This window comes from Micropterus salmoides, unplaced genomic scaffold, assembly GCF_014851395.1.
Source record: "Micropterus salmoides isolate LMB-PRFRI ecotype aquatic unplaced genomic scaffold, ASM1485139v1 Ms_hic_scaffold_17, whole genome shotgun sequence".
Taxonomy (NCBI): Eukaryota; Metazoa; Chordata; class Actinopteri; order Centrarchiformes; family Centrarchidae; genus Micropterus; species Micropterus salmoides.
Genome location: NW_024040817.1, coordinates 18487326 through 18511477, shown reverse-complemented (window position 1 = coordinate 18511477; position 24152 = coordinate 18487326). Strand labels below are relative to the sequence as shown.

The following is a 24152-nucleotide window of genomic DNA, read 5'->3' as shown; positions in this document are numbered from 1 at the left end:
CTTTAAGATTCATAAAATAAAACCCATTTGACAACAATGTCACAAGACTCAAACAACACTTAAACAAACACTTCATATTTTTAAATATATGAACACCTTTATATTATATCAATACGCAATATTTAAGTAAGATGAACATAGTACCGTACAGGGTACTACAACTGGCACCTGACAATCTGAAAAACACCAGTCACAAACTGTAAAATATTTCATATTCCATTAAAACATTAAATTTGGCACAAATTCAAGCAACAAACTGGATGACAGGCCTATGGTTATACAACAATTAATATAAAAACATCAAATACTTGTGCCAACGACACGGGAATAAACACAGTTTTGTCTAACATTTTACTTGGATGTCACTGGTATAGATGAAGATAGAAGTCGTGACTAAAATTCTGGTTATTTTCATTTCATTTTGAGGTTAACTGAAGTTTTAGGTTTGCAACCCTTGGACTGATTCAATTCAGAAGCATACCTTTGGGAGATTTAAGGTTTAAACTATTACCTCTGATTTTTTAAAACTACCTGCAAACATGCAGTTTCACTCGTCCTGAGTCTCTGCAGCTGTCTGCTTCTGTTTCTTCACCTCTTCTAGCTCTTCAGCGAGGCGGTGCAGCTGAGCCAACTTCATTTGTTCTATAAGAATCACAGAACATGACCTCACAACAGGGGTTGGAAATGGAAAACACTTTATTCATCTATGTTCAAAACTAAATGTTTTACTGCATGCATGCTTGATGAAGAATGTGCAAAATTTTTTAGGGGTACTTACCAGCTGATAACAGCTGACTTTTCGTAGTCACAGCACTCTCTATTTCATCTGGGAGCCTTTCTGGAGTCTAAGTAACAATTTGAAAGACAAGAATCATTAAAAATACCAACAAGTCACATTATCATCTTTCTCAAGTCCCACTCATTGCGACAAACTTACAAAGACAGAGTGCAGATTCTTATGCTGCTCTATCAGTTGATAAAGTTGGTTTTCAAACCTCATCCTGAAAAATACAAGACTGACTCCAGTAAATCTATGACTAAATAAACGTATATGTTATATATTATTGCACGTTTAATAGGTACCGCTGCTTCCGGTGTTTAAGCTTGAATTCCTGGATTTCACATTTGTACTGTTCCAGCAGTTCGTCACTTTTCCTGTTCTGCTTTAACAGCCTGCAAAACACACGATTGCTCACTCAGTAGAAGATATAAACATTGAAAAAAAAAGTCCACCTAACATTACAATGTGTGTACAGTAGACTTGGCGCAAAGTTTGAAACATGTATTAAATATGATAATCACTTGTGTTATTCAGTGATTACACCACAGACCTCTGTCATAATCCGCCTTCTGACATTTGAACCTACTGTATATATAGTAAACGATGATGTGAGTTGATCTCCAGGTAATGGACTTTTAAGAACAAGTCTAAAAAGAACAATGTAAACCTGCCACGTGTAATGCTGGATACCAAATACTATCATCACATGATCCTGTGACAGTACACAAAAGTACACAAAAATGCATAACAACTATGTACAAGAATGCTGTATATAGTACAATCAGTCACACACTATGACCGCATACATAAAAATGTGCTTGTAAATTAAATAACTTATATATAATTATACTTACACGTAGGGATTAGATTGAATATAACAAACAACATGTAAAAGCATAAATCTAAAAAGGTTAACAGTTGACAGAGGTATCAAACTCAAAAGTCTTTTAAATGTAAAAGTGTTTTTCTGCCACCAACATGATGTCCAAAATGGGGAAAAAAGAGGGAATCCTACACACTCATTAACCTTGATGATACAACAACAAACCTTCCTTTGGGCTTTGCAAAAAACAGCAAATTAAATAATACGTAGAGTAAGACATAGGTACATATGTTATTTTAATATCTTTATCCATCTTGGTGGAGGTGACTCTAGTCAATATATCCCACTGAATAAAAATGTACCATTTAAAAAAGTGATATTATTATATATTATATTATTATATTACGGTTTCAAAAGTATTTCAATCAATAAGTACGACAATTGATTAATTGACACAGCCAACCTCAGGACTGAAGAAAACAAATCAATATTTCATAGTAGATCTAAAAAATACAGGTACAGTTTGACACCAAACTATTTATTACAGGAAAACATCCAGGATTTTACCATGATAAGTTGTTGCCCTCTGGTGTTACACACCACAAACACACAATTGAGGTCTCACAATATGAAGACAGAAAAAAAAAATGTTGACAGATCACATCCAGCTAAACGCTCATGCACCCTCCCTATAGCTGAGATATATAGACAATTAATAGTATTCTTTATCCACATGGTGCGGCACTCACCTGGCACAGTCCTGCTCAGACTCCTCACACTGGAACTGCAGCTTCCTGCACACCTCTGGAGGGAAACATCACAGTAATTGTGCACGTCAGCTTATTCATACTTATTGTCAGTGTATTTACAATAGATAACAAATGTGTTTCCAGACACAGTCAACCAAAACATTAACACTACATGGCATCAAATCTTAATACTTATTGGGCTATAATCAATTACACATGTAAAACTGTGAATAAGACTTGCCTTCTTTTTCTTTATGGATTCCTTCAAGTTCATATGCTTCAGTTTGTACTGTAAAAAAAACAACAACAATGTCTAGTAATAATAAACGATAACGTACTAAACATTTGGATCAAATAAAATTATTAGTGATGATTTTTTTGTCTTACAAGTTTCCAGCTCTTGCTGCAAAGAGTCGCTAACTGATTTGATCTCCTTAATTTCCTCCTCCAGGGCTCTTTTACCTTGAAATAAAACACAATGTTAACTGAAAGATGAAAATGATTGTTGTGTTAAGATTATTCTCAGAACGTAGGTTTATGCTGTGATAACATACCATCTCAGTTGCTTTTAAGCCTGAACACATTTATTTAAACAGACTTGTCAGAATGGTCTTGTAGGGTGTTGCTGTTCCCTACAAGATGGAGATATTAATCATATCTCATAACTCTCCATTCATCATGATCTGAAACTCCTTGAAAGGAGTAACAGGTAAGGATGTACCTCACTGAAGATACCCTGCATTAGCTGTAGAAACGCATATGTATGGTAGGTATAGCTGTCTCACTCACGGTTTCATGAACCAGCGGTGGTGGTCAACTTTTATTTGTTACGTGTAGTGAACTGTATTGTTATTTAAACTTTCCTTACTGTGTTTATTTATGATGGTTTTGGTTGTTAATGCTATACTTTCTCTAAAATCTAAAAGGAAACGCGTGGTCATTAGCATATGGTCGGCGCAAACCAGCCTTCTCATTGGTGCACATTCACAAAGCTTTTTGTCGATCTCAGACGTTCGGTGTTGAAACGTTTTCACTTTATAAGAACAGCTTACTTCTATAGGACATGCTACGCGTGGTTCACATGCTCATTTATAACAGTTTTCCTTGTAATTAAAAGAAAAAGTCAGCGCGACTTACCAGCGGAAGCGGAAGCGGAAGTGTTACTTCACGAAGAGTGACTGAAATGTCTAGATGTTTACTTCACATCCTGTTCTAGCTAAATTACCAGTTGTAATCCGTGTCGGCTTCTACAGAATAGCGATTTAGGGGTTATAATTAGAGGGTTGATATTGATTAGATAAATGGTCTCCTAATAAATCATGCACAAACCGTTTATTTATCCATGGACCATACCACACCGGCACGACTGCTCGATAATGCGCAATTCAACACGAAGACGGAAAGACAAACAGATATTTTGCTCGACCAAAATGGTTCACAGGCAGGGTGCAAATTTTACTTTTTAGTTCACAGGCCAAATGGCTAGTGAATGTTCAAAAAATACCAGCTTCTCAATAGATTACTATTGTTTTTTATTTTGTTTTTTTGGTTGTTAAGTGAAGTAAATTAATTAATTCATATCACAGTACATTTGCATATTTTACTAGCATTTGACTAGTGCCAATTTTGCAAACTGTTCACAGGTGATTGAAAATGTGAAAAACTATTATCCTACAGGGGCACCTGCAAATTTAAAACCAGGTAAACAAGCGTGTCCTTAGGGCCATGTTCTGAAATCCCATAATCATGATTTTACATATTAAAACAGCAAAACTGCTGCAAAGTATTAGCAATGCAGTTCAATCCTTCATGTGAAGCTTTCTGCCATTGTTTTTGTACCAATTCAATTCAAATGTTAGCAAGATGAAAAACGTTTCAATATACAAAGTAAGTGGAGGTGTATAGACATACTAGTAAAACAAATCCCATCTCCCATTTGTCGCCTATATGTCACTATTGGATTTGAAAAGGGCTTTACCTTCCATGTAAACAGACTTATCTCTAAAGTAATCAAAACAATGTACACATAACAATTAAAAATATCTGATTTAATAACAATTTAAAACAAGTGGTAGGTCAGAGTCAGTCAAACACTACCTTGTTGCAGCCTCCTCAATTTGCCCATCAACTGTTCAACTTTGGGCTCATGCACTCCACCTGACATCAGGGCATGAAAATATTATCAGCCTTGTTTATAGTTTTCAAGATATGTTTCGTTTGTGCTTTGTGTAAGTTTGTAAGTTTACCTTCTTTCAGCAGTGTACAAAAAAACAGGTCATCAATGTTTAAGCCTGTTATGCAAATAAACAGACATTTTAGATAGGTGAAGGGTTTTTGTCTTAACCATCTATTATGTTCCACTTTGCCTACATACAAATGTTAGCTACCTCAATGAAAAGCTTGCCTTGCTAACGTAAGTTAAGGTTACATGGTTAAAAGTTAGGTTGGTTAAAGTAACGTTAGCCTAAGCTAACTTAGGAACTTTCTGCAAAAAAACAAGCAGCTATTCAGTTATTTTCAGGTTTTGGCTCAGACTGAAATAGTAACGCTGATAACTGGTAAGTTACAGTATCTATCACATGTAACATAATCTCCAATAAAATGTAGTTTGCTTAGGTTAGTTTTTAGCTAATGTTAGCTAATTCTAACATTGACCTATAACATTTAGGTTAGCTAACACTATTTTCAAAACTAAATGACATAGATTAACATTTAATTAACGGTAATAGTTGATTAGCCAGATATAAAGGAAGACACTGAACAAGTAACTTACCCACTGTATTATTACAAAGCTGTTAACATATTTTATTTACAAGCCTTAGCTAATAGTTACAGATCCAACAGTAACTGGAGGCTAATTTAGATGCTAACTTACCATGTAAGTTATGCAGTAAGTTAAATGTTATCTAAAATATTTCTTACAGCGATCAGTGTAAATTAGCCACTATGGTGACTTAACGTTATAGTTCCACATATATTCACGTCGTCTGACCTGCCGTTTCGCTCATGTTTATCCAGCCAGGGGAGTCTTAACTATCCAGATGGCTATAGCGCCAGAGTCCTAACTATTATCGTGAGCACGAGGACGGAACGCGGCTTTTGGCGCCACACATCAAGTGTGCGCGTGCACCACAGTAGCACATTCATAGCAGAAAAGTTGTAGTTGCAGATAAAAGTGGATGGTTTCATTGACTTTCTGTCGCCAGTGAAAGAAAGAAATATTGCAGGTCCATGAATGTTTTATATTATACAACAATGAATGATAATAACTTCCCTTCAGCTACCACAGGCTTGAGCTTACACTATATATTTTAAATGTCAACATTTAAAGCTGGATTTAAAAAAACACACAATATAACAAAATGATACTTGTCATCTTGATCCTGGTCTTAATTTAGTGTTGTTTTTTCAACAAAATTTTTCTTTTTAATGTAATCTAATATGTAACAAGGTGTCTTAAACATGCTAGATGCTGGATTTTTGAGGTTTATGTCGTTATTAAAAAGGAAAAAACAACCATGCTAAATTGGCTGATTGTTTTTTTTTTACAAAAACATATGACATAACAAAACCTTAGTTAAGAAGTGTGACCCATATGCTTTGGGAAGAATAAAACCTCATCTCTATGGCTTACAACCTACAAAGTGGCGACAATGTTTATATTTTAATTCAAACATATCTTTGGCATTTTGTACTGACTTTGCTATGTATTGGCCAACAGACTGTATACGCTTATGTTGCATCTCTTAATGTTAAACCCGCTGATATTATTGGCTATGCCGATTTATTGGTCAGGGTGCAGTAATTACAATCCATCCGGTTTAGTTTTATCAGAAATATGATTTCACAGTCTAACAGATATAATGTAAATGAAAACACAAAGTTCAACACCTTTATTGTATCAGTTTTAATGAAAAGCTAACAGCAGTGTAGGGGAATGTGGTTCCACTTCTATTTAATGCAAATATACAATGCAAACAGACCAAAAAGCCCCAAAATTACTTAATCTATACACATCAAACCACTTAGGAGTTCTATACACATGTACACATTAGTGAGATACAAACACAGGAGTTAAAAAAAGTCTAACAGGGCTGCCAAACACTGCGTCTTTCCATAACAGGAATACCTGTACCGTGTGCATTATCGCACATGCATATGAGAGGAGAGGGTCATGCAAGAAGTGAAAAATCAAAACAGAAATCACAGAATAAAAAATGTTAAATATATCATTCAAGTTGTGTGTGTTTTGGCTTCCAGTGCATGTTGCTGTCACTTTTTTGAGCAAGCATGTGACCAGTATGTTGTAGTTTCACCCTCAACGTCTGTGTTTGCTTATAGTAACTTCAAAGCAAAACTGTTATCTACATCAATCAATAAATAGATAAGTACCATTTCCTACAAGGCTGGAGTCCATCAATTCAGAAGCTGTGATACTTGGATTAGCTTGGTATAAATGTGGTCATAAAAAACAATACTTGAAAAGTAATTCACATTAGTTGTAATAAGAAGAAATAAATACAGCACAAAATTTGCACTTCACATTAATGACCAGAGATGGGGGAAAAAAAGAAAGGAAGAACGTAAGGGGCTCAGCTTTGGATCATTGAAAAGAAATTTCAGAACAAACGTTTTATTCCTTTTAATAAGATATTCCATAAGAATATATACTTTAGAAATATTAATCTTCATGTTTGTCATACACATCAAACACTGATCTTTAATCTTCTGCCATTAAAAGATTTTAGTTACTATAGTGGGTAAGCGGAGTTCTGATATCAGAGCATATTTCTCCCAAAAAGCAACATATCCATATGGATCACTCCAGCATGCCTTTCAGGGGGGGGGGGGTATAGTGGTATCATATACAGTAATACACAATTTACTATTTACAGCTGTGACAAGCAAGCTACACATATTCCTCTGTTGTTTCCAATGTTGCCATGCAGAGTTACTTTACACCAGCAGACTGAAAGGGAGAGATAAGTTTGGGGAAAGAGACAGATTGAAGGAGATTCAATTTCTAGCACTAACATCTTCTCTTCAGGAAAAGCTGGTTTACATCAATATCAAGCACTACCGGCACCTTCCCCACTCTTTTTCTGTTTAATATCACCCAAAGATAACACGTTTTATACTGTCTGTGCCGAGCCAAACTGGAGGGGTGTGTGTGTGTACATATAATGTCGTTGTTAGTAGAAGCAGAGACCAGTTAAAACAAGCAGAGTGGTCAAAATTGAGGAAAAGACAGATCAATGCATTCTGTCACTGATGGCAAGATTTGTGTAAAATAGTGTCCCTTTCAGCTGTATTTTATGACAGGCTGCATCTCCTGCACAGACCAACTATGTTTTAAAAAAAACTGTGTGTGACAGGAGAAGAGACGAGGAGTATAATGAAAACAAGTGAAAGAAAAAGTTAAGGGAGTTTGAGAGCAACGGCCATGTTAGCAACATTTCACAATAAAGGGAGGAGTTCTCTATCTCCCTCCTGTTATCTTGAAGGTGGGGCCTCATTCACGGGAGCGTCCCACGATAGCCAGGATGTAGAGGAATATGTTGATGATGTCAGTGTAGAGGTTGAGAGCAGCAAAAATGTACTCCTCTGGACTCAGGGACAGCTTCTTGTTGCCCAGGAGAAGCTGAGTGTCCACGGCCAAAAACTGCAGAGAAGAAAAAAAGGATGGCATTAGTCATCAAGAGATGTCTACACTTGAGATCAAAGATGAATGACATAAATATGTATTTTCATTATGAATATGGTGCGCGCACACACCCCCTCCGCAGCATCCGATGCTGGTGAGCAGCACTGGCTGTAACCAGGCTGTAACTCGGGACAGACATTCACTGTGTGACACTAAAGTTTCTGTAATGCTGCTTCTGTCAAGTTTAAGGCCATTGTACAACAACAAGTCAAGGTACAGCGTAATGTGCGAAGTTGATGCTTCCTCTGCAGACCAGAGTGTAATCGCAGCCGTTGCAATTAGAAAATCTCGTTTATAATATTGTGATAATATCGCAAATGCAATTAATCGTTCAGACCTAACACACACACACACACACACACACACAAACACAGTGTCTAACAAAAGTGAGTACACCCCTCACATTTTTGTAAATATTTGAATATCTTTTCATGTGACAACACTGAAGAAATTACACTTTTCCACAATGTAAAGTAGTGAGTGTACAGCTTGTATAACAGTGTAAATTTGCTGTCCCCTCAAAATAACACATCACACAGCCATTAATGTCTAAACCGCTGGCAACAAAAGTGAGTACACCCCTAATTGAAAATGTCAAAATTGGGCCCAATTAGCCATTTTCCCTCCCAGGTGTCATGTGACTCGTTAGTGTTACAAGGTCTCAGGTGTGAATGGGGAGCAGGTGTGTTACATTTGGTGTTATCACTCTCACACTCCCTCATACTGGTCACTGGAAGTTCAACATGGCACCTTATGGCAAAGAACTCTGAGGATCTGAAAGAAAGAATTGCTGCTCTACATAAAGATGACCTAGGCTGTAAGAAGATTGCCAAGACCCTGAAACTGAGCTGCAGCACGGTGGCCAAGACCACGCAGCGTTTCAACAGGACAGGTTCCACTCAGAACAGGTCTCTCCATGGTCGACCAAAGAAGTTGAGTGCACATGCTCAGCATCATATCCAGAGGTTGTCTTTGGGAAACAGATGTATGAGTGCTGCCAGCATTGCTGCAGAGGTTGAAGGGGTCAGGGGTCAGCCTGTCAGTGCTCAGACCACATGCCGCACACTGCATCAATTTGGTCTACATGGCTGTCGTCCCAGAAGGAAGTCTCTTCTAAAGATTATGCACAAGAAAGCCCGCAAACAAGCTGAAGACAAGCAGACTAAGGACATGAATTACTGGAACCATGTCCTGTGGTCTGATGAGACCAAGATAAACTTATTTGGTTCAGATGGTGTCAAGCGTGTGTGGCAGCAACCAGGTGAGGAGTACAAAGACAGGTGTGTCTTGCCTACAGTCAAGCATGGCGGTGGGAGTGTCATGGTCTGGGGCTGCATGACTGCTGCCGGCACTGGGGAACTACAGCTCATTGAGGGAACCATGAATGCCAACATGTACTGTGACACACTGAAGCAGAGCATGATCCCCTCCCCTTGGAGACTGGAAGGGCAGTATTCCAACATGATAACGACCCAAAACACACCTCCAAGAGAACCACTGCTTTGCTAAAGAAGCTGAGAGTAAAGGAGATGGACTGGCCAAGCATGTCTCCAGACCTAAGCCCTATTGAGCATCTGTGGGGAATCCTCAAATGGAAGGTGGAGGAGCGCTTAACATCCACCAGCTCCGTGATCTCATCAGGAGGAGTGGAAGAGGACCCCAGTGGCAACTTGTGAAGCTCCATGCCTAAGAGGGTTGTGTGTGTGTGTGTAATTTTTTTTTCTTTCCATTTGCAATAAGCTGGTTAGTGATATGAGGTGGCAATGGAACAGTGGATAAGATGTTAACCCCCGCTCCAGAGTCGTGCAACCTCTGATCTATTTAGCAATTGTAAGTCGCTTTGGATAAAGGCGTCAGCTAAGAGACTAATTATCATCATAAGGAAGATTTTTAGGCGCACATTCCTGGTAGATTACTGTAGCATGACTGTCATTGTGATGGCCCCAGGGCCTCTGCCAGGGTGTTTGTGTGTATCTCTGTGTCTTGTTGCAGGATGTACTTCCCGGTGGAGTGGAGCCGAGCCCATCAGGGAAATCAGAGGCTGCTGGCCACTGTCTCCAGATTGCATATAACCCACCCCTAGGTCTGTCGTGATAACCGCATAATTAAAATACCGCACTATTGGTCAAGCCTACCGCGGAGGATGGCAAGCACTGCAACAACCGCAATGGTCATACTGTACACTTCAGGGTGTGTTAACTTAATGAGTGTTTCAAAAGTTCCACAACCATAACATGGGCTGTACGTGACCTAACTCCAAACTCTGAAGCTGTAAGTGTTGTGTTGTTTTACTGTTTATTTTAAAGGTTAGCTAACTTCGCATTAGCATATTGCTCAGCTAATGTGGCTAGCACGCTCGGCGATGTTGGACTAACGTTGTGATCCTGAAGGATAGTCTATGGAGAAACTGTGGACAGTAAGCCTCATTTGAATCTCACTAACTAAGGAGCATAGTGTGTCGGAAGCCTGCAGCTGTTTTTCTATGTTGGTTTCTGTGTAAATTTAGTTATAACGTTACTTCAGCGCAGTGGATAGCTGTGGACAGCCATTCTGCTCCACACCGGGAGACACACGCGCGTTGCTGCGGTATGTAAATTGACTTGATAGACATGCCCTGAAGGTAATGATATTACTATGTCTGAAAAAGACACGGTAAATGGCAATGTTGTTGACTAGCACGCAGCAGCTAGCTTGCTCAGACCATAAAGCTGCTGTTAGCGGCTCGCTGTGCAGTGAGGTGACAGATGCAGACACTCTAACTCTGCTATATGCCACCAAATTACTTCATTGATGAAAAATGCAATAATACCGCATACCGCGCTGTTGAGCCCCAACATATTGCCGTGGTGGATATTATTTCACCGCGACAGCCCTACCCACCCCTTCCTGATTGTTGTGGGCCTGACTGCTTGCATCTTGCTGGTCCCCAGCACCACCGTGTGTTGCTTTGTTGCGCTTTTGTTTGTTTAAATTAACCTGGCACTAAGTTTTACCAGGTTTCCCAGCTGACATTGGGCGAGAGGTGGGGTAGACCTTGGACAGGTCACCAGTTCATCACATGGCGGTATTTTACCCTCTATATAATAAAATCTTCGTAGTGTTTTAACATCTGTTTTGGTTGAGTTTGGCTCTTGGTTATATATTCAGATCTTAATAGCAAAGTTAGTGTCCCACTTTCCTCTTACTAAGCATGAATCTTTTTCCTACCCGGTTTGCGCTTTACTCTTTAAACGTCCTGCAGATCTAATTATCCCTTATTTGGCAGAATAAAGTTCACTGGAAGGTGGAAAACTGTCTGTATGCCAATGGTGATGACTGTGTAGTAACTGTATCCAGATGACTGGACGCCATTACCCAAAAAATATCAAATTACTGGATAAAATTAACAGCCCTTCCTCAAGTAATGACATCCAAGTGATCATTACTGTAGCACTAAATCTTAAACTTTACACATAATGGCTAAAACTGAATACAAGTAACAGCCACTGAAAAGGGCTGTCATTGTGTGTGAAACTTACGCAGGTGAAGAGCAGGGCCCCCAGTGAGGCATAGACAATGTGCAGGATCCTGTGACGGATGAAGATGCAGAGGATGGAGAAGAGCAACAGCACCATCAGGCACACAAACAGCACGCCGCGACAGGAAGTGAAGTCATACTTGCTCTGTGGTGAAGATGAAGAGAAAAGACAAGATGTTGGAAAATATAAATTGTGATAAGACATAAAACCCACCCCTTAAAGGGTTTATTGAAATCTCTTTCAAACGCAGTCGTTTTAATTGTATCCATTTCTGTCTCTTCGTTTAGCCCTTTTAAAAATCTCTTTACCCCACATGTATGGTATCCTTTTTCATCCTATTATTATACATTATAATACAACAGTACTAGGATGTAAAAAATATTGTTTTACTATTTATACACACGTGGAAAATACTATAATACAGTCTATTTACATGTAAAGTTACTGTTTTTGTCTAATTTATTGAGTCTGTGATGTGGTTGCTCCCCCAACAACTCAATTAACATAGAACAATAGGAACGATGTCTGTGCGTGTAGACTTTTAAATCCATTTATCCAGGCAGCTGTTGGTGTGTGCTGACCTGTAGTGAGAAGAGGACGACAGTGAAGCAGACCATTGCAGTGATGCCCACGGCCATGATGACAGTCTCCGTGTCATAAAAACTGGCAATCATGCCCACCATGTAGGACAGGCTTAGGGTCAGGATGGACTGCAAGACACAGAAAACAGTAAATTAACATCACTTATGACGCACATTACGTGTTGTAGATTCAGGTGACATGTTGTAGATTCACCCTTTTAAAATGTGCCGTAGCAGCCTGGGGATGAAGAGTGCCAACTAGTGTTTTATATTTGCAAAGATCTAGTTACACAATTAATATGTATACAGTTATTGATACACATTACTTTCTATTGTCTGTATTATAAGGATATAGGGCTGGCCGATTAGCCAAAAATGTTATCATGATAAAAAATTTGATATCACTTAATATCGATAATTATCACATTACATGTCAAATCATTATTTATTTCAAGTTTTAAGGCTGATTTTAAACTGATTGCTCCAGAGCAAATGTAGAAACCAGATGGTTAATTTTTTGTTTTAAACTTTTCTCTATGGTCAGAACATGGCAAACACCACCAAACAGTGGATCACTTAACAAATCTGAGGCAGGAAATTCAAAACAAAATATTTTTTCAACAAATATTCATGAGTAAAATTAAGTAAAATCTTTTCAGTCCCTTTTTCCTCAACAAAATAGAAAAATTAAGTGCTAATTCATTCATGATTCAAATGAATTAAACAAAGAACATTTGTTATATTGATTTAGGAAAATTATATCGCAATAATTATCATTATTGTTTTATTGCTCAGCAAAAACATATGTTTGCTTGCTATCTGTTAGATGGATGTTTTCTGAAACACAGCAATAAATAAAGGCTAGTTCATGTAAATTAAAGTGATCAATATCGACATAAGTATTAGCTTGCCTGTAACGTTTTTGATTGTTTAATTAAGCATTTAAATACTGAACGATAACAAACGTATAGCCCTTTTTCACAGCACATACATTTTGACTTGTAGGAAAAGAAAGGGTGTTACTAATTATACATGGCTATTTTCTATTCAAGTGTCCCAGTAAGCCATGACGGTGGTCTTGCATGTACAATACCAGGACCCTGAAATTGAAGCAGCTAAATGGAATTTAGCCTTCCGTCATTTCATTATTTACACCTATGCTTTTGCTACTGTGACATGTCAAATGTCTTCCATGAACAAAGCCAATTTATCTGTCCATTATCTTCTTGATGACTCAATTATTTAGGCTTTAAAGAATCAGAAAATTGTGAGAATTGTCCAAGAGATCAAGGTGCCTTCTCGTCTTATCTGAAGTGTGCCTAAATGCTTAGAAAGGGCCACGTAAATGCTATTTCAGAATTTGGGGGGGTAAAGGGAAATTTACTTTTTTAAATCTAAAAATCAGCTTATATAAATATAGTGAAACACAGCATGTACACGTGAGAAGTCATGAATTAGTTTATTCATTACATAAACAGACTTTTACAATGGGTAATCCATACTTTTTTATGGTTTGGTATTAGGACAAGTTCTTACCAGTGCAACCAGGTTCCAGGGGTGCTTGCGGCGGAAATCTCCACAGCAGCTGAGGACAATCAGAGACACGAAGAAGACTGCGTAGGACACATAGTATGTCCACGGATTGCGTCGCACAAACAGCTTGGCGTCGTCGACAAAGGTGAAGACGGCAACGAAGGAGAAAGTGACCAGTAGCTGCACTGTGAGAACCAGGAAGACCTGGTCGGAAAGAGGTATTAGGTGAGATGAAAACATTATGCTCCGATATTACCTTATATTACACACGATACGTGCATCTTTATCTGACCCATTTAATTTATCCGACAAGGTAAAGGACCTACTTTTCTGATGAAGGCTTGTCGGATGCTCTTATCCTCAAAGCTTGAGCTGGTGAACTCCTCATTGTCGTAGTAAGATGGAGGCCCATCACCATGGTAACCAGGGCTGCCGGGAGGTGCTGGTGACCAACAATAACAGGACGTCAATTAGGGTTTAAAAATCAACTAGACTAAACAAATGGACACGTCTGTGGTGTTTTCGGCACACTGACTTTAGTATTGATCATCTGATTGATTGCCCAGTCATCTGTGGTAAGATTTATGTAAAGTGGAGCCAGTAACGTGTTTCCTTGCTGGATAAAAAGTGCTTTTACGGTTTTTAACATCGAGTATACAGTGTGTAAATCCCTTTACACAGTAAAACTGAGACAGCTTTATGGCACAAAGAGGAAAAGATATGTTAAGGTAATAAATGAACACTACTTTAGATGAGCACATCGTTTTTGTGTTTGTTTTGTAACTGAAAATTGATAATAAGCAGTGTCAAATGGCATGATGTGCTTACTTTCAGGTACAGCCCGTTATTTGGCTATGTCCTGGTTTATCGCCTCTGTGATACATTCAGGTATCTAATAACAAAAGATTAAGATAGCACAGAAAGAGAAATGTCATATAGGCCTCTCTTTACTTAAACACTCACCTGTGCTGTCACCTGCAAAGCCTGGCTGTGCGAGTCCTTGCTGATAAGGCCCCTGAGGGTAGGGCCCCTGAGGGTAGGGCATCTGAGGGTAAGGCATCTGAGGGTAGGGACCAGGGGCGAAACCTGGGCCTGCTTGGGGGAAACCTGGTTGTCCATAGCCAGCTGCTGGTGGGTACGGTCCCCCTGGGGCTTGACTATAGTTAGGAGGGGGCATACCGAAACCTGGCTGAGGGGGTCCATAGACGTTGTTATGAAGTGGGTTGGTCTCACCCATAACAGGGTATCCACTTTTGTCCTGAGACATGGTATGGCTCACTTTGCTGCTAGATCAATCTATGAAAAGAAGAGAAATAGGAAAAGTTCACTTAAAAAAACAACAACATAGTATCCAGCACAAACATACAGGTAAGGAAATTAAATCTTAAACTTATGTTCACACTGAATATTCACACAATTTCAACATCTTTATTACAACTCAAATGTGCCAGAAGGAAGCAGAGAAAAAGTAATGACGGTACACTATCTAGGCGAGACTGGCAAAGACACAAGCACTGCATCTGCCTGATTAAAAAGGTGACAATGCAGCAGGGAGAGGATAGAGGTGTGGAGCAGAGCTACAGCACATTGCCGTTCTATTTCACAAACTAAATTCCAGCTATATCATCATTTTATGCTTGTTTACCTTGCTTTTTTTGGATTGATTTTGATTTTGTTAAAATATGTCTTGTATTCACTCAAATAGCAGATAAAACCTAAATCTTAATGGAGGTCTCAATGATTGTCAAAGCTGCCAAAAAAACAAAGCTTAGTTAGTGGCAAGTTAAGTATTAGTTAAATCACTGTAATAGTATAAACGCTTGTCTGAGATTTGAATGTGCTGATTGATAGGTAATGGTCATTTGGTTGATTATACGTCATGATATATCCTGTGTTTAAGGTCAGGTGTGGAAACATTAAGGTCAAGTAGGCAAGCACCATCACCCGTTACTGCATTTTCCTTCTTCTACCTTTTAGCTGACATCAGTCTTATCCCTCAGCTTATAGAGGTGACAAAAGTTCACTTTCTGTGATTTACGGAGGTTCCTGATGAACACAAAGTGTTACTTGTTATTAAAGTAACTGCTAACCATGGCTAACTATCTGCCGTTATCTAATTAGCTCAGTTAGCCTAGTGGTCATAGCTAACTCAGCCTGGACTGGGAGCTCGGAGCACCTGGGGAGTGTATTCTGTTTAATGTGACACCTCTGCAAAGATGCAAAGAACCAAACCCGTCAAGAAAACCACCTCGGTCCTGTATTCCCTGTCACTAAACTGGCCTCTGTTAGTCTCAGAGGCTGTGTTGGGTCCCAGTCTGGCCGTAGTGTTCACTCAGTGAAAACTGAACCAGTCTGCACAGAGTAGGATGGGGAGGCGTAACACACATTCAGCGCTATTGGCTACTGTAAATGCTAATCAATATCTGCAATGAGTCCCTCCCTGTCTTTGTGTTTTTAAACATGCAGAAGCAAACAGCACATTCATTCATGACAAAATCAAATCAATTATTCAGTATCAGTATTTTAAAACCTTTAAAATGTTATAAGAACAAAATGAATCACTTCTTTGTTGTTTGAATGAATCATAAGGCTATATTGTATACGATTTAATAAAGTTTTGTTATTTTTCTCTTAAACCAATAACTTGCAAAACAGTCGTAAAAACCAACATGACAATTAATCGTGAGGAGATTGAGTAGTATTACAATTTTTTGTGTTACTGTAGCCAAACAATATATAGCTGGACAACATATTTCAGAACACACTATGATTTGAATGATTTCATTCCAAAGTGTAGCCTACAACCTCTACAGTAGTAGGCTAAAGTCTCCCGCTGTTTGCTACAGACTGCAGATAGCCTAGGCTACTTCACTCAACTGAAAGGGGGGAAAAAAGCAGATGATTGTCAAACATTTTGTCTTAATAGTGACAGGTAGGAAATACAGCCATTATTTCTAAAATATGTTGTCCAGCTATATATTGTATGGCTACAGTAACACGATTCACTCACATTTTATTTGTAATCTCTGTTCAACCTACTTTCACATCAGTTATGCTACATCGTATAGCCTACACCTAACGATGTAGCCTACAAACTACATTCAGAAGCATATATCTAGATATGGATACATTACATAGATAAACAAATTTATTATAACATATTTCCTGGTTAGCAGTCAGTGGATTCTGAAGCCACGCCTGCGGCACATGTGGGACTATCACCAGTTATTCTAGCCACCACTTAAACGGTCACACAGGCCGTGAGACACAGCTGAGACGTGAGCCTGCACGGAGCCGGTGCAGACAGACAGCTGAATAGATTAAAATGAGAGCGTATCTGTTGCGTTTACAGAAACCAAGTTAAAGTTAACAATATGGGCTTGGGAGAAAGAAACGAAGTTGATATTTGGGCCCATTTTCAATACAATGAGGAGAAAAAAACTGAATGCAGGGAAGTAAAGTGGTCATAAAATAGCTGGTACCACAAACCTGAAGAGACACATTAAAAAGGTACAATGTGTAATCAGGGCTCGAGACTAACAGCGTCTTGTCATGCTGGGGACAATAGAAAATGTGTTTGGAATGAAGAGAAATAATCTATAGGATGCATCTGGGACGAAAGGTGTGTTTTTTTTATTACTATCACTTAGTAAATGACAAACTGAACCGACCTGAGCGCTGACTACAACGGAGCGTGTCTCCTCATGCTGTTACTACAGTCACTAACACTAGCTGGCTGCACACCAGTTCCCGCAGTACAGGTCCATCTATCCTCTCAGTCACAAACGGCTTGCTGATCTCTCAATCGCGCTTTGTAGGATAACGCTTTAAAGTGCCACACATCCTATATCCTGATAACGTTGAACATCTCCACGCAGATAATGCAACTCGGCATACGGCGTGATAGTAAAGTAACCCCTCCCACCCCAGCGCACGCTGAGACACAGCCAGCAGACTCGCTGTTACAGTTTTGCATTATAACCATCTAAAACCTGAAGCACAATCTGGCTCTGTTTGGGACTGTGAGCTGCACTTTATCGGCGCTGCACAAGTTAACATGTGGATTTGTGCTGAGATTTCTGCCTGATCACGTTATGTAGTGTTGGTTTCGGTTTCTACCTCCGATGAAGTGCAGTGCACTTGTCTCATTCAGTACAGTCTGAAGGGGAGCACAGCAGAGTATAGGTCAGGTAGACATTTAAAAATTATATTATGAATTTTCATTAAATAATGATATTAGTCTCATAATGTTATGATTTTTTTAAGGACACGTCAGAGAATACAGATATGTGGGAGAGATTCTGAATATGCAGAAAGTTTTGAACATGAGCAGAAAACCTGCTGAAACCCAGGAGCTATTAAAGTACAGGAATTTCTAACTGAATTAAAATTAAATCATTTATCATCGAGGTAAAAAGGTGCCCCATACAGATAACTTTTCAGTTTTATTTTTAAATCTTTTTGTTTGAATCAAGCAAAATAAATATTATTTATTTTATCAATTTTATCAATTTATCATCATTTATTATGTCACTAACAACTATAGAGGATAATAACAAAGTAAAGAAACAACATTTTGATTTTGGGACGCTTTACATTAACTTCAGGATGGTTCAAATTGTTTTTCAGGACAGTTCCAGGACGGAGGTGAAAAAAGTTAGTCTGGAGCCCTGGTGTAATTCTTGGCCACATGCTCCCAACAAAAGGAGTGCCGTATTGTGCAGGAATTGCATGATTTACTAATTGCAGCAGTGACACAGTTAATCTTACATTACTAAGTAAGATTGTTTACAGATATACACGTAATAAACCTTGCCCTTAAAAAATGTATAGCGAACTCTCCACAAAAAAGTGGTTACAAACGGAGTGCTCTCTCTCTCTCTCACACATGCAGACAGACTTACGCACCCATGCCCGCTGTCAATTACTATTAAAGCGTCCAAGCTCAAAAAACCCCCCCAAAAAAACAAATAAGACATTCGGGCCAGCCCTAGTCTGGACGCTACAGTGACTCACTATCAAGTGGTTTTAACAACACAAGACGACCCGTGGCTCGCAGGTTAACATTATTATTTTTATATTATAATATTAATTTCTGTCGATCTCTCTTTAACACAGTACATAGAAAGGTTAATTCTTCACATTCTGTAAATAATGTTAATTAAACTAAAATTCTTACCAAATCCTTCACATTGTACCTTTAAGGCTCAGCACAAAGAAATTGAGAAGGTTTAACAAAATATTTGGTTGTTTACTTTAAGGAAACTAGTACGTAGGCAGTGTTGTGAATCATTCAACCTGTGTTTTTCATCAGATAATGTGAAATAAGTATGACTACAGTTACATATAATTACTGGTTTTGGCTAGACGAGATTGACTGAAATGTTCAATAAACTCTGATGAGTAAACCAGACTAAAATGTCGACAGTTTTCAATCCCTGGTGGTCTAGTGGTTAGGATTCAGCGCTCTCACTGCAGCGGCCCGGGATCGATTCCCGGTCAGGGAACAGGAATTTTCTCTGTTGATGCTTGTATGTTGTTCCTCAAATGGAAGTCGCTTTGGATAAAAGCTTCTGCCAAATGAGTAAATGTAAATGTAACTAAAAGTATCCTAAAATAGTTGGCTTTCACTGACTAGGGTAAAACTGACGTGCTCAGACTTTTAGTAAACTAAAATTTGATGAGGTTGACTAAATATAATAAAAAACTAACACGGACATTTGACATAGGACTAAGACTAAAGAAATAAATATGTGACATGTGACTCAGCGCTGCACACTAGAAAATGGAAATCTCTCTCCAAGTGAGGTCAGATTTATAAGGTTGGTTGGCACTTTCAAATGCGCTATGCAGGTTTCACATAAAGGCCTACAGTCCGCAGAGGAAAACTTTAGCTGAACAGGATGACAGCCAAAAGCCATTCCCCTAATTGCTGACTTCAAAAGAAGAGCTTGAGTGGGCAGCAGACTAACTTTACATTGGCGCATAGGCCTGTGCTAGAGCTGCCGCATGTATATACAATACAGCTGTGCAGACAGTTCATACACGGAGAAGCACACCACCAATCAAAGAAATACACTGGAGTACAAAAAGATCCACTCAGTGGTAGGTTACATAGCTATAAACTATGTTTACAATCCTTCTGTCCTTCTCTTCCCCTCTTTCCAGGCCACACCAAACTGGGCGTTATGCAACTCTGCTCTATTTCACCCTGGCAAACTTATGCAGACTCCACTGTGATCCCCGTCTGTCCATCACTAGGACAGTGCAGCGAGAGACCGAACACAAACATGGCAAGTGCTGGCTCTGCTTCATACTGACAGTCGCCATTAAGATCATAACAGATTACAATCATTGTCTGAGGAGCCAAATCCCTCCCAGACAACAATGGTGGTGTTCGGGGGGGGGCATACAGTACACTGAGTACAGCAGTTTTGCTGAATTACTTGAAAATCCATTAATCTGTCAGTGAAATGTATGTACTGTAGTCAATATCAGTTTAGCTTGAAAAGGATCACTCTCTTGATCTGAACAGACACACCCTACTCAGTAATACAACAAAGGTTTTATTTGCTTTTGCTTGTGTACCACAAGTTATCAGTTAACATGAAGAACTAACTGAATAACCCAGGAGTCCTTAACTAATCATGTGACATACACTGTCAATGCATGTGATCCCCTCCCTGTTCAATGTCCATGTAAAACATTTCAGTTTGTAACTCGACACCTGAGAGGATTTGCCATTGATGTTAGGGCTGGGCAGTAAGACTAAATTCAAATATGAAAATGATCTTACTGATGAAAGAAGCATTAAACTGCGCTCTAGGTCTTTAACTAACAATCATGAGATTCAAAGATATTCCGTTTATATTATTACAAAGAAAGGCAACCTCACAATTGACACATTGTAACTAGGGAATATTTGGCATTTCTTAAAATAGTTGCACATCATTTTTCTGTCAATCAATCATTTCAGCTCTAGTGTGCTCCACTGCTATGCATCACACGAGGGTAATCTTGTCACATGTGTAAAACAAAAACTTCAACTAACTCTGTAAGTCATGTTTAACAGTAACTTCACCTCGACAGTGGTTTTTAGTAGTGAACTGATCCGTACTGGTCTGTTTGTAGCTTTTCATGTGTATGACCTGCAGAGTAACACAGCACACAGTCAAGAGAATGGGACACTAATGTTGAATTATGTGCATGAAGTCACGACAGCTAGATCAGTAGAGACGGCCTTCTCCTCTGATAATTTGACAACAAATGTATATGTCTTAAGACATTGATAGTTGTACTTGATTTAATAAAGTAAAAATCGGGGGAAAAAAGAAAAAGGTTAAAGGCCTTAAGTAAAGGACATCAGTCTCTGCAAGCCAATCATCTCACAAGTGCAAAAGTTCAATTCAACAACCACAAGTTTCAATTCCATTGAGAAGTGGTGAAAGTATATACAGTCAACATTTTTTTTTTAACTGTTTTTTTTGTTTTTTTTTAAAGAGTGGCGAGTTAGTTTGAGGCACTGTTTGTGCAGATTTACGAGCATTATGTGGGAGATCTCAAATCCTCTTAGGAGAGACATCCTGACGCTGTGGATAACGACAGTGCCACTATCCCGGCTGCTGCTGATAGCTATCGCTAGGGGAATTAGGTTAAAGGGTAGGATTCAGTGGCTAGCACAATACCTCAACAAACCCATATACAACATGCTATGTGCATGCCTGAACATCACCACGATAAGCAGTGACATAACAGGAACTGCCAGACAAAGCAGGGAGGCCCACACAGAGGTCAACATGTTAACATAATGTGGTGCCACAAGACATTAAAAGTAGGAAGCAGAAGGAATCTCTGATGGAGGATAACTTAAGAGGGAAAATAAAATTAAGATTCCATTAATTTTAAAGATCAAGTATACAATGTTTGAACATGCAATTATTAAAGCTACAAACTAACACTTCAGGACTTCACTGTGACATGCAAAATGCTGTTTCACAGTCACATGATGAGTGACAGAGTTTTGCAACCGGTGGGGGTTAAAAAAAAAAATTTCACATGGTTGTCTCACACACACCGCACCAACTCCTCAAAGCCCTCAGTGCACAATGATAACATTTTGAGTCCTATTACGAAATTGTCACTTGGACCTTGGCCTTGTGACAGAAGGCTGCACTTTAGGTAGGTTAGCATAGTATTGCAACATACTGCTGCCACCACAAAAGACATCTTAATTTCCCTTTATAACAGGATAGATATTTTTGCTTAAATATCATATTTTGAACAATATGTTATTGTGTTTTCTTGTGCTGACTGTTTATTTCTCATTATAACGACAAGCAAGTTTATGGTTTTAATACAAGCTTATCTATTAACATTTTATTATAAGGATGTTTTCTTGTTGAAACAAAATAAGGGGCCATGTTATAATAACAAGAAATAAATGTCATTACAAATTGAAAGTATTTTGTTTAAAAAAAAATTAAAAATCCTTGTGGAAGTGACACACTGCTGGAGCACAGTTTTTAACAAAGCGCTTGTTTATCACTAGCTTAGAGATGAAATTGACTATTCATTCCTTACAATGTGTAAGCAGTTGCCAATTTCAGGAGGCGGTGTTGGCAAGATAGCTCAGCTTTATTGTTCTCGACTGGTCAATATAAGCCCACTGATCCTTGAAAATCCAAATCTTATCAAACAGAACTGAAGTGTAAGCAAAACAGTCATCCAAAATGTTAAATAGCCCTCCTCTCCTATACGCCATCAACAGAACAAATACATAAATGCTTTTTGCAAGATGAGGCAGTTAGTTTCAATGACTACAATAGAAATTGAGTAATCCTGGACTCAATTTCAGTCTGTTTAACAGTCGGATTGTAACTCAGCACAGCACAGCAGAAACATCCATTAAATCACTTATTAGATCTCTCCTCACCTTTTTCTTCCATTAAATGATTATTCACTAATGATAGTTTTACTGTAACCATCAACAATGAAAAAATGTTCATAAAGAATCCCTGACTCAACAAATCAAGAAGCTGCAGCCAGTTATGTACAGCAACTCAACTTAGAGCTTTCTTATAAAGACAGCAAACTAGTTTGCATCATCATGCATGTCCTAGTAACAAGCTGCCAGGGAAGTAGAGCCAATGAACATAATACAAATAACGCTGCGGACAGATCTGATTTACCTGCAGTGTGAACAAACCCTTACATTCCTCACATACACAACATCTTTTCTGCATTTTTCTGATTTTCCTGTTTCTCTAATTAAGTGAAATTACTTGATACCTGTCTAACCTGTTTTCTAAAGCCCAAGGTGAAGTCGTTTAAGGTCTTGCTTTGTCCAAACAACTGTTCAAAATCTAAAGAACTTTAATTTTATTATCATAGAAGGCTTACAAAACATTAACATTTGGGAAGCTGGAACCACTGAATGTTGGCATTTTTGCTTGAAAATTTATAATTAATCCCCTAACAAAATAGTTGATTAACCTAATCATCGTTTCAATTCTAGAAAGTATAATAATATGTTGCCAATATCCGCTAGGTCAGGTGGAAACAAATCACTGATATTATAGCTGAAAAGCACCACAGATTTTAATAAAATGTCCTGCACAGAGACTTACAACACATCAAAACGCAAGGGAGACTAACTCAAACATCAATCTGGGCCAAATGCAGGGTAAGACATCTATTTAGAGGTTATACTGGATCTGAAAAATGAGTCTAACATTTACAGTAAGCCCCGTTTTCATGGTGTACCAGTAGAGGCGCAGCATCATCTAGGCCTCACCACCACCGCAGTCAAATGCGACACTGCGAAGATCCGTTACATCAAACTCACACATAACCAGCCACAAGCTAGCAAGATTGTCACTGTACAAAAATACTGATCATCTGTCAGAGATTGTGCGGTATCCCTGCTCGCCATGACGAATCGATCCAAGATATATATTTTTACGACGACGACCACGCGATGCGCCCCCACATATAACGTTACAGTTCTGAGCTGTCAGCTCATTTTAAAGCCAGATTTATTTTCTTTGTGACTTACTGTTTCTAGATATATAGATACCTTTCTGCTAATGCTAACGTTTCCTGTTTTGTTAAATTTCCGTTTTCTGCCAGACGTTAAGCGGCCGTTGGCGATGCTGACCGACGCTAACCAAAGCAGTGCTCGCAGCCACACAGCCATTTCATGAAAACAATTAAATTCTACTAACACTAATACGTCCTCACGAAACTCATCCTTACCTTTAATGTGTTTTTTTCAGAGTAACTGCCGACATTAACTCTCCCTCCTCCTCCTCCACCAGCGCTGGACAGACTGAAATAACAACTGGTTTTAGAGCAGCCGCTGACGACGCAACACGACGCCGTCACGTGGTGTGTGGGAATCTCCGTGTTGTTAGGAACGAGCCAGGGGGGGTCTGAACCTCGAAACCAGCTCCGCCGTGACCAAC

At 38.8% G+C, this 24152-nt stretch overlaps 2 protein-coding genes and 2 non-coding genes across 4 annotated transcripts; 1 reads left to right on the top strand and 3 right to left on the bottom strand.

Annotated features, from left to right (window-relative positions):
* Nucleotides 1-54: 54 nt before the first annotated feature.
* si:ch211-199g17.9 (uncharacterized protein LOC108180085 homolog) lies at nt 55-5444 on the bottom strand. The gene is made up of 10 exons (XM_038724071.1): nt 5346-5444; nt 4600-4644; nt 4451-4510; nt 2741-2815; nt 2595-2642; nt 2354-2408; nt 1084-1173; nt 938-1001; nt 779-845; nt 55-642 (listed from the first exon to the last, which is right to left on the bottom strand). The coding sequence occupies exons 1-10, from the start codon at nt 5359-5361 to the stop codon at nt 548-550; spliced, it is 615 nt and encodes a 204-aa protein (XP_038579999.1). The 5' UTR covers nt 5362-5444; the 3' UTR covers nt 55-547.
* LOC119908197 lies at nt 2954-3085 on the bottom strand. Its single transcript, XR_005445224.1, has one exon. It is a non-coding gene; the product is annotated as a U8 small nucleolar RNA (small nucleolar RNA).
* Nucleotides 5445-6233: 789 nt separating the features above from the next.
* Nucleotides 6234-24100, bottom strand: grinaa (glutamate receptor, ionotropic, N-methyl D-aspartate-associated protein 1a (glutamate binding)). Its single transcript, XM_038724070.1, has 7 exons — nt 23944-24100; nt 14653-14985; nt 14016-14131; nt 13693-13893; nt 12157-12285; nt 11576-11719; nt 6234-8015 (listed from the first exon to the last, which is right to left on the bottom strand). The coding sequence occupies exons 2-7, from the start codon at nt 14954-14956 to the stop codon at nt 7866-7868; spliced, it is 1044 nt and encodes a 347-aa protein (XP_038579998.1). The 5' UTR covers nt 14957-14985; nt 23944-24100; the 3' UTR covers nt 6234-7865.
* trnae-cuc lies at nt 19125-19196 on the top strand. The gene has a single exon. It is a non-coding gene; the product is annotated as a tRNA-Glu (tRNA).
* Nucleotides 24101-24152: the final 52 nt, after the last annotated feature.

Excerpts from the sequence above, each read along its gene's own strand:
- si:ch211-199g17.9 (XM_038724071.1), bottom strand. Across the intron at positions 4,511-4,599 it reads TTGTACACTGCTGAAAGAAG|GTGGAGTGCATGAGCCCAAA; the intron begins GTAAACTTACAA and ends CCCTGATGTCAG. Across the intron at positions 2,643-2,740 it reads GCAGCAAGAGCTGGAAACTT|TACAAACTGAAGCATATGAA; the intron begins GTAAGACAAAAA and ends TTTTTTTTACAG.
- grinaa (XM_038724070.1), bottom strand. The coding sequence starts at position 14,956 with ATGTCTCAGGACAAAAGTGGATACCCTGTTATGGGTGAGACCAACCCA. Across the intron at positions 12,286-13,692 it reads CCTGGAACCTGGTTGCACTG|TCCATCCTGACCCTAAGCCT; the intron begins GTAAGAACTTGT and ends TGTGTCTTGCAG. Across the intron at positions 11,720-12,156 it reads TCGTCCTCTTCTCACTACAG|AGCAAGTATGACTTCACTTC; the intron begins GTCAGCACACAC and ends TCTTCACCACAG.